The 9309-nt window shown below is 67.0% G+C and overlaps 1 protein-coding gene across 1 annotated transcript; it reads left to right on the top strand.

The window, feature by feature from the left end:
* The first annotated feature begins 2701 nt into the window (after positions 1-2701).
* Positions 2702-9280, top strand: EMILIN3 (elastin microfibril interfacer 3). Its single transcript, XM_084887552.1, has 4 exons — positions 2702-2886; positions 4617-4739; positions 6640-6863; positions 7138-9280. Exons 1-4 carry the CDS (start codon positions 2726-2728, stop codon positions 8907-8909), a joined length of 2280 nt encoding a protein of 759 aa, XP_084743678.1. The 5' UTR covers positions 2702-2725; the 3' UTR covers positions 8910-9280.
* The last annotated feature ends 29 nt before the right edge of the window (positions 9281-9309 follow it).

Raw genomic sequence — 9309 nt, 5'->3', positions numbered from 1 at the left:
GGGGAGGGGTCACCACCGTGCAAACCCGCCTCTGTGTCCCAGGAGCCGGCTTTCCCTCTGCGCCGAGAGCCCCCGGAGGAAGGATATGCTTCAGGGTCTGGCAGAGGCTCCTACGCACGCCCCCCACCGTGCCACTCACTGATGGACCCCAAACGCAAGACTGTGCTCCCTGCCCAGGTTCCCTTGCTGTCCCGATGGCATCCTGCCTGTCCCTCCTGAAGAGAGAGGTGGCACAGCTGGCCCTGAGGGGCCAGTGGAGATGGGGAAAGTATGCTTCTGCGTGTGTGTGTACAGGGAATTGGTGTGGGGTGGACCACATGTGTCTGGCTGCGGCCGTGCACGTCCCCATGAACAGAGAGTGTGACCCCTGTGCCTGGCCCCTCCGCCGCCTCCATTCAGGTGCGGAAACTCCAGTCTGAGTTTGGGGGGAAGGACAGGTCCGCCTCCCTCCGCAGCCTCCGCCTGCCTCGGTTTCCTGTCTGGCACGTGCAGAGTGGCCTCAGCCTCTGCGGGGGAGACCCCGGCCTCTGCCTGGATCCAGCCAAGACCCCGAGCATCTCCCCCACCCCCACCCACCATGTCCTCCCTCCTCGCCGGGAGGGGCCCCAGCGCTGGCTCCCGAGACCGTTCTGATGAAGGAGGCCGTTCTAATGAAACACGGTGTGATGTCAGCCACCCGGGGAAGGGGCGCGGGGTCCGGCTGTGCTCTCAGCCCCTTGCTGTGTGGGTTTTTCCAAGTTCAGACAGGATCTGGCCTCCTCCCCGGGAGCCGTGGGCCCCACATCTGGGCCAGGGAGAGGAGGAAGAGGAAGGGGCGGGACCCCTTGGAAAAGGATCGCAGTTGCTGGGACGACGGGGAGGGGGTTTTTGGCAGAGCCGCGGGGCAGGGTGCTGCCAGGCAGTCTGAGCCCGGTGGGCAGAGGGCGAGGGGCAGGGCCCGGGCATCTCCCTCCGGTGTCTCCCGCTCTCCACGGGGCGGAAACGAGCGGCTACAGATCAAGAGCGCGCTCTGGACGCCGCATCCTGCCCTCAGCCACACGGCTCCTGGCATCTCCGAGAGAGGCCGGAGATTAAAGTAACGCGTTCGGCGGGTCTGTGGTGGAGGGTGAAAGACTGTCTTACTTAGACCGGCATCATTTGGTTGCCGGGACCAGAAGCCCATTCGAGCTAGCTCAAGGGGAGTGGGTTCCTGGGAGCAGACAGGGGAAGGCAGGCACCAGATGGCCACTGCCTCTCCGCTCTGCCCCTCTCTCCTGGCGAATTCTCCTCCTCAGCGCCCCCCACCCCCCACCCCCGTAATTCCCGCAGAGCCATGGCCACAGAACCACACGCCTTGTCCTCTCACCACTCCGCAGGCATCCTGTGGGTTGGATCATGTCTGTGCCCCCCCAAAAATGTATGTCCACCTAGGCCAGTGGTCGGCAAACTCATCAGTCCACAGAACCAATACCAACAGGACAACGTTTGGCATTTCTTTCGAGAGCCAAATTTTTTTAAACTTCAACTTCTTCTGGCGCCACTTCTTCAACATAGGCTCGCCCAGGCCGTGATATTTTGTGGAAGAGCCACACGCAAGGGGCCAAAGAGCCGCATGTGGCTCGCGAGCCGCAGTTTGCTGACCACTGGACCTAGACCCTTCCAAGGCGGCCTTCTGTGGAAATAGCGTCTTTGCAGTGTTATTACTTCAGATTAGGTCCTACTGCATTTGCCCCGGGCCCTGACTTCTGTGGCCGGGGGTCTTATGAGAAGAGAGGACACAGTCTAGCTGGTTAGGAGAAGGCCACATGGAGACAGACGCAGACGCCGGAGTGATGTGCTACCAGCCAAGGACTGCCAAGGACTGCCAGGGGGCCCAGAGGAGAGGCAGGTCCTTCCCTGGAGCCTCTGGAATGGGAATGGAGGAAGCCTGGCTCAACAGCAGCTCCCTGGGAGAAACACCTGAAGGCTATCTTTGACCAGATGCTAACAAGGAGCCAGCGCTGGGGTCCAGCTAGCCACCAGCTCCAAGATGCTCCGAAAGCAGCGGAGCGTCCCGGGCTGCGGGAGACAGGGATGACACGGACCCCGCCAGGAACCCAGCGGGACGGCCACCAGATGAGGCTGCGGAGGCTTAGCGAGGAGGAGTCCGCAGCAGTAATCCCGTGTCCTGGGCACCTCGGGACCACGAGGGTGCCCGGAGGCAGCGTGCCCACAGGGCGGGTCTGGGGCCTGTTCCCAGGCGGTGGCTAAGGAGGTGCTGGCGGGCGCAAACCCCGGTCCTCCCGGCTCCGGAGCCCGGTCCTCTCTGCTCCGGCGGCCCCAGGTGCACAATGGAGCTTAAGGACCGATGTGTCGGGGCGGATGGGGGGCGGCTCCCGGGAGCCCCGCACCCAGGCAGCCCGGGGATCTGGCTCCGCTGCTCCCCGGTGCATGTGGTGCATGTGGATGGGGGAGCTCGGGGGGCCGCCCAGGGCGCTCGGCCTGCGCCCCCACCGCCCCGGGCCGCTTCCTCCTTAACCTCTTCCTGGCGGGCGGGGCGGGGCGGGGCGGGGGGCGGCGGCCGGAGGGAGGGGCGGCGGCGGAGCGCGGAGGCCCGGTCTGTGCTAACCGGCGCAGAGCCCGCCCCGCCCCCCGCCCTCCGCGGCCCTCCCGCGCAGCGGCCACTCCGGCGGACAGACGGCGGCGGCGGAGCGCCGGGCGGAGCGGCGGACCAGGCGGCGGGCGCGCACGGCGGGTCGCGGCGGCGATGGGCCGCCTGCCGCTGTGGCTGTGCGCCGCGGCGGCGCTGCTCTCGGGGGCGCAGGCCAAGGGCACCCCGCTCCTGGCGCGGCCCGCGCCGCCCGGGGCGCCCCGCTTCAGCCTCTACACGGCGGGGTGGCGCCCGCGGCTGCGCCCGGGGCCGCACAAGTAAGGCGGGCCGCGCGGGGCCGGGGCCGGGGGGCTCAGGGGGGCGGGGGGATGGGGGGCTCAGGGGGGCCGCGGCGCTGGCCGGGGACAGTGGGGCCGGGGGACCAGGGGAGCCGGGGGCCGGGGGGCCGGGGACCAGGGGGGGCGGGGGCCGTGGGGCCGGGGAGACGGGGGCCGGGGGATTGGGGGGACGGGGGGACTGGGGGGCGGAGGGAACAAGGGGGCGGGGGCCGGGGGGTCGGGGGGCCGGGGGATCGGGGGGCCGGGGGAACAGGGGGGACGGGGGCCGAGGGGTCGGGGGGTCGGGGGGCCGGGGGGCCGGAGGAACAGGGGGGAGGGCGGGGGGACGGGGAGTCGGGGGTTCGGGGGGACAGGGGGCCGGGGGGCCGGGGGCCGGGGGGCCGGGGGCCGGGGGGACTGGGGGCCGCTCCCACCTGCCCGCCGCGCGGAGCGGCAGGCTCGGCCCGGGCGGCGGCGCGGAGGGGCGGCCCGGCTGAGCGCCGGGCGGCAGGAGCCCCTCCTGGGGCGCGGGCCGGCGGGAAAGGGAAGCCGGGCTGGCGGGCGGCGGGGGCTGGCAGTGCCCGCGGAAACCTCTCCAGCGGAGTAACATTTTCCAGCTGCGCTCGCCCTGCAGCCCGGGCGCCGGGACCAGGTGGAGGGGAGGGGGAGGCGGTGCGCACGCGGGACGCGCTCTCCCCCACGCGGCGCGGGCCTCCACCCCCTCCCCTCCCCTCCTGCCCCACGGGCTGGAGATGGAGCCCTGCGCCTCGGTCAGCCTGGCCCCAGCAGCCCCCTGGGCAGCACCCTCGTGGGTGGGCCCCAGAGCCGGCTGGTTGGGACTCCTGGGTCCTGGTCCTGGTCCTGGTCCTGGTCCTGGTCCGGGTCCTGGTCCTGGTCCTGGTCCGGGTCCTGGTCCTGGTCCTGGTCCTGGGTCCGTGCTGTGGCTGCAGCCCCACGGCCGTCCACAGGTGGCCGGTGCATGCCTGCGGCCGCCGTCCCATCCCCGTGGCCTGTGAGTGGGGTTGTAGCCCCTCCCCTGTCTCCACTGCATCTGGGCTTGAGAAAGCGGCAGTGGCATGCCAACTGGTCCCCGGGCGAGGTAGGGGCTCTGCTGCACTTGAACTCCAGCTGCATGTCAGAGGTGCTGGAGAAGGGCCAGGCCAGTAGCTGACACCGAGCGGGCCTGGGCACATCAGGGCAGGCTTCCTGGAGGAAGTGATCTGAGGACAAGGAAGCAGAACAGAGGCAGGGGCCAGAAAGGTACGAGGCGGGTGCGTTGCCCCAGGAGTCGGTCATCGGTCAGGGGAGGAAGAGAGAGGGGTGATTTCAAAGGCCTTGTGAACCATAGTGAGACCTCAGACGCCTCCAGAGCTAAGGTGAGGAGTTGAGAGCCAGTGAAGGAGTTAGAGTGTGGCAAAGCCCAGGATGGGGAGTCCAGGGTGGGCCTCTCCGGCCGGGGAGGGCCGAGGGCAGACCAGGGGAGGGCAGCGGCACCATACTCCTGGTTCAGTACAGAGCTGAACCCAGTGACCAACCCACTGGGGAGGCTGGAACCAGCAGTGGGCGGGACCCCAGGCCGAGCGCCCTGGCTCCCAGGAATAAGGAGAAGCAGGAGAGAAAAGACGGGGATCCCCTCTCCCACTGAGGCCTGCAGATGCAGGAGGGGGGGGAAGGAGCTTCAGTGGGCCTGGCCCGGGCCAGATATTCCAAGGCTGCCGTTCTCCCTGCAGGGCCCTCTGCGCCTACGTGGTGCACAGGAATGTGACCTGTGTCCTACAGGAGGGAGCTGAGAGCTACGTGAAGGCGGAGTACCGGCCGTGTGGATGGGGGCCCCAGTGCCCCGGGACAGTCACGTGAGTGCACCCCCGCCCCGCCCACTCAGGATCCCTGGGCCCAGGCCCCGGGCCTGCCTGAGGCTGAGACTCTCTCAGAGCCCACACCAGCCCCGTGGAGCGGCCAGGGAGGGGTGGGGCAGGCTGGGCTGGTCAGCGCCCCCATGGGCACCAGGGGAGGGTTTCTAGGGGAGAGGCAGCACCAGGCAAGAAAGAAGCAGGGGCAAGGGGTGGGGGTGGGGGCACAGGGGAGAGCAGAGGGTCACGCTGGCAGTGGTTAATGCCCAAGGGGCCCCGGGCAGACTCAGGTAGGGCTGTGGTGATGTGGAGAGGGCAGGCCAGCGGGGAGGGTGCGGGGCCCTGTCGCCTTCAGCACAGGAAAGGGAGGGGACGGGGTGTATGGAGGCAGGAAGACATCGAGACTATATCCGGTGTCCGAGAGTGGCCCCGAGGACCTGCCAGGGGGCTCAGACCGGACCGACGGGGCCCTGTGAGGCTGTGCGGTACTGCACACGGGGGATGCTCAGGTCTGTGCCTGGAGAGTTCCAGTGCGGGTCTGAAGACGAGCCTGTGGGCTCGGGATCCTCGGGCACGTGCCCCAGGTGTGCCTTCAGCGGGGGAACAGGTGCGGCCCTGGCCCCTGCTCTGCCTTCCACCCGGGCCCCTCACCTCTGTGCTCAAAGCCAGAGGTGCCTTGTCGCCAGCCTCCATGACCAGAGCTGGGTTTCGGAGGAGGGGAGGGAGGAGTGGAGAGGATAGGGAGCTGCTGGGAGGAAGGAGTAGAGAGAATGGGGAGCTGCTGGGAGGAAGGAGTGGAGAGGATGGGGAGCTGCTGGGAGGAAGGAGTGGAGAGGATGGGGAGCTGCTGGGAGGAAGGAGTGGCCCCCGGGGCAGTGAGAGGAGCTGCTTGCCCCAGGGCCAGAGCAGCAACCTTTGTCGGGATTCTTCAGGGTCCCACCAAAGCCACAGGGAAATGTCTGATGGCGGCATGAGCTCCAGGGTGTCCAGTGACCTTGAGAGCCTTGGGGCTAAATTATTTTTTTTAATTAATTTATTTTTTTACTGTAGCTCTATTTAAAAAAAAAAAAAAATATATATATATATATATATATATATATATATATATATATATATATATATATTTTATTGATTTTTCACAGAGAGGAAGGGAGAGAGATAGAGAGCTAGAAACATCGATGAGAGAGAAACATTGACCAGCTGCCTCCTGCACGCCTGGGGATGTACCTGCAACCAAGGTACATGCCCTTGACTGGAATCGAACCTGGGACCTTTCAGTCCGCAGACTGACGCTCTATCCACTGAGCCAGACCGGTTTCGGCTATTTAAAAAAAATTTTTTTTTAATTTCTTTATTAAGATATCACATATTTGTCTTCATCCCCACCATTCCCATCCCCCACCCTCCTATTGTCCTTGACCACTGGTTAGGCTCCTATGTGTGCACACAGGTCCTTTGGTTGATCTCTCCCTTTTAACCCCACCCTCCCTCTGAGGTCCAGCTGTCTGGCCCATGGCTCCTTCTCTCCGGGTCTGTTCTTGTTCATCAGTCTATGTTGTTCACAGTTTCCCCTAGATGAGTGAGATCATGTCCTACTGGAGGTGTAAGAACTTGGGGCTAAATTCTTGTTCCCCTTGTCCCCAGGCTCACAGGATGAGGTGGGGCTTCTCCCTGAGCCCCCTAACCCTTCTCTGAGCCTTGGCAAGACCTGCTTCCATCCCCGGCCCATTGCCTTCAGCCCAGGAGAGGGAACCCTGGGGGCGCTGTGGAGGCAGGACATCCTGACTGTGTCTGGGTGTCAGCGTGGCCCTGAACACCAGCCTGGGGGCAAGGTCACCTGCCAGGAGGCAGGCGCCTCAGCCCACAGACACCGAGCCCTGCCCTCTCCCCACCCCTGGCCCAGGTACCGCACGGCGCTCAGACCCAAGTACAAGCTCGGCTACAAGAAGGTGACGGAACTCTCCTGGCGCTGCTGCCCTGGGCTCACTGGAGAAGGCTGCCCCGAGCACCTCACAGACCAGGGGGCGGCGCCTCCCCAGCCGGAGCCGGAGCCCCAGATTCCCTCTGGGCAGCTGAGCCCAGGCCCCAGGCCCCCTCCTTCCGGCAGAGCCACCCCCAGCCCCTACGGTGAGTCTGCCCATGGAGGCCCTACCAGAGGGGTTGGGTTTCCGGGGGGAGGCGGGAAGGGGACTGAGCCAAGCTAGCTGAGCGTGGGCAGGGTCAGGGAGGGTGCATCTCGTGCTGGGCAAAAGGGTGAGCCTCCAGGCCCGCTCCCCAAAAGGCAGAGCTATGCCCAGCAAGGTTGGCTTAGGACAGAAAGTCTCCCAGGTGGCATGGTACCGGGACAAGCTGGGAGAGCCAGGCCAGCGATCCCACCCCGGGGTTCTCTCCTCTTTCCCAGGACGGAAAAGCCTAGGGCTGTTTGGTGAGCGGCTAGAACGCCTGGAGGGCGATGTCCAGCGCCTGGCACAAGCATACGGCACCCTCAGCGGCCTGGTGGCCAGCCACGAGGACCCCAACAGAGCTCCTGATCCGCGTGTGGGCTTCGGAGGCATCCCCGAGGGGTTTGCGAACCCCGGAGACGGGGCCGGAGGGCCGCTCACGCCGCCTCTGGATGAGATCTTGAGCAAGGTGACCGAGGTGAGCGACACGCTGCGGACCAAGGTGCGGCTGCTGGACGAGGTGCACGGGCTGGCCCTCGGCCACGAGGCCCACCTGCAGCGGCTCCGGGAGGCGCCCCCGTCTCCGCTCACCTCCCTGGCCCTGCTGGACGAGTACGTGGACCGCCGGCTGCACCAGCTCTGGGGGAGCCTGCTGGATGGCTTCGAGCAGAAGCTGCAGGGCGTGGAGAGCGCGTGTGACCTGCGGGTGCAGGAGGTGCGGCGGCAGTGCGAGGAGGGCCAGGCGGCCAGCCTGCGGCTGCACCAGAGCCTGGATGGCCGGGAGCTGGCCCTGCGCCGGGAGCTCTCGCAGCTGGGCACCCGGCTGCAGGGCCTGAGCGTGGCCGGCAGGGGCAGCTGCTGCAGCCAGCTCGCCCTGGTCAGCGCCCGCATGGACAGCCTCGAGAGCAACCTGCAGGCCGTCACCGAGGTCCAGAGGGGCCGTGGCGGCCCCGGCACCGGGGACGAGCTCACGCGGCTCTCCGCTGCCATGCTCGACGGGGGTGTGGACGGACTTCTTGAGGGCCTGGGGACCCTCAATGGGACAGAGCGCGGAGGGCGGGGCTGCTGTGGGGCGGTGGGGGAGGGGGGAGGCGGGGTGGGCGGTTTCAGGACCACGCTGGAGGAGCGCGTGCACGGCCTGGAGGAGCGCCTGCTGGCGCTGGCCGGGGAGCTGGGCCCTGACGGCACCCCGCCGGGCAGGCCAGCGGGGCCCCTGGTGCGGGCAGAGCTCGCGGTGCTGGAGCAACGGCTGGTTTCGCTGGAGGCCTCCTGTGCCCCCAGCGCCACCTCGGCGGTCCTGAACAACCTCGTGGCGGAAGTGAAGGCCTGGCAGAGCCAGATCGAGGTCCTCCTCCGCCAGGTGGCCAGCCACACGGCCTTACTGCAGCAGCTCAACGGCACCGTGGCCGAGGTCCAGGGGCAGCTGGCCGAAGCCGCGGGCAGCTCGCTCCAGGGCGAGATCACCCTGCTCAAGGTCAACCTGAACTCCGTGAGCAAGTCGCTCACAGGCCTCAGCGACTCCGTCAGCCAGTACTCCGACGCCTTCCTGGCCACCAACAGCTCCCTGGACGAGCGGGAACGCAAGGTGGAGGCCGAGGTCCACGCCATCCAGGAGCAGGTCAGCAGCCAGGGCTCGCGGCTGCGAGCCGGCCACAGGCAGGTCCTGAGCCTGCGGGGGGAGCTGGAGCAGCTCAAGGCCGGCGTGGCCGACGTGGCGGGCGGGCTGAGCCGCTGCCAGGACACAGCCCAGGAACTCCAGCTGGCGGTGGGCCACTTCGATCAGAGGGTGGCCCACGTGGAGGGCATGTGTGGGAAGCTGGGCCCAGTGGCTGCAGACCTCAGCAGCTTGCCCGCTGACCCACGCAGGCCCGGGGAGGGCCTGTGGGGCCACGTGGATCGGCTGAACCGCACGCTGGCCCAGCACGCACAGGACATCGCCCGCCTCCGGGATGACCTGCTGGATTGCCAAGCCCAGCTGGCGGAGCAGGGGCGGCCGGGGCGGGCCAACTAAGGCAGGCTGGACAGGACCCAACCCCTAGATCCTACCAACCCTGGGGACATCGCCCCAGAGCCCAGACCGTGCTCCCAGCCTCCCTCGGCCATTGCAGAGGCTACTGAAGGAACAGTCTTGGTCCAGCTGCACGTGACTGCCTCAGACATGAACCTCCATGCTCACTGCTGCACCAACTGGACAGCTCAGGGCAGCGGCCAAGGCGAGTACAATGTGCCTGCACACCTAAGGGACCTCACCATCCAGCTTGCCAGTTGCCCTTCTGCAGACATGACTTGGCTCCTGGGCGCAGACTGCAGGTCTGTTCTCAGACAGTGGCCTGTCCACATGCCCCTTTGCCCATGGGCAGCTGGCCCGAGCCCATGGAGGCTCCTGGTTCCTTTGTCCCCTGAGCTTCTCC

This window comes from Pipistrellus hanaki (assembly GCF_964339955.1).
Source record: "Pipistrellus hanaki genome assembly, chromosome: 6".
Lineage (NCBI taxonomy): Eukaryota > Metazoa > Chordata > Mammalia > Chiroptera > Vespertilionidae > Pipistrellus > Pipistrellus hanaki.
Note: the sequence above shows the minus strand (reverse complement) of the source record. Positions and strands in the feature narration are given on the sequence as shown.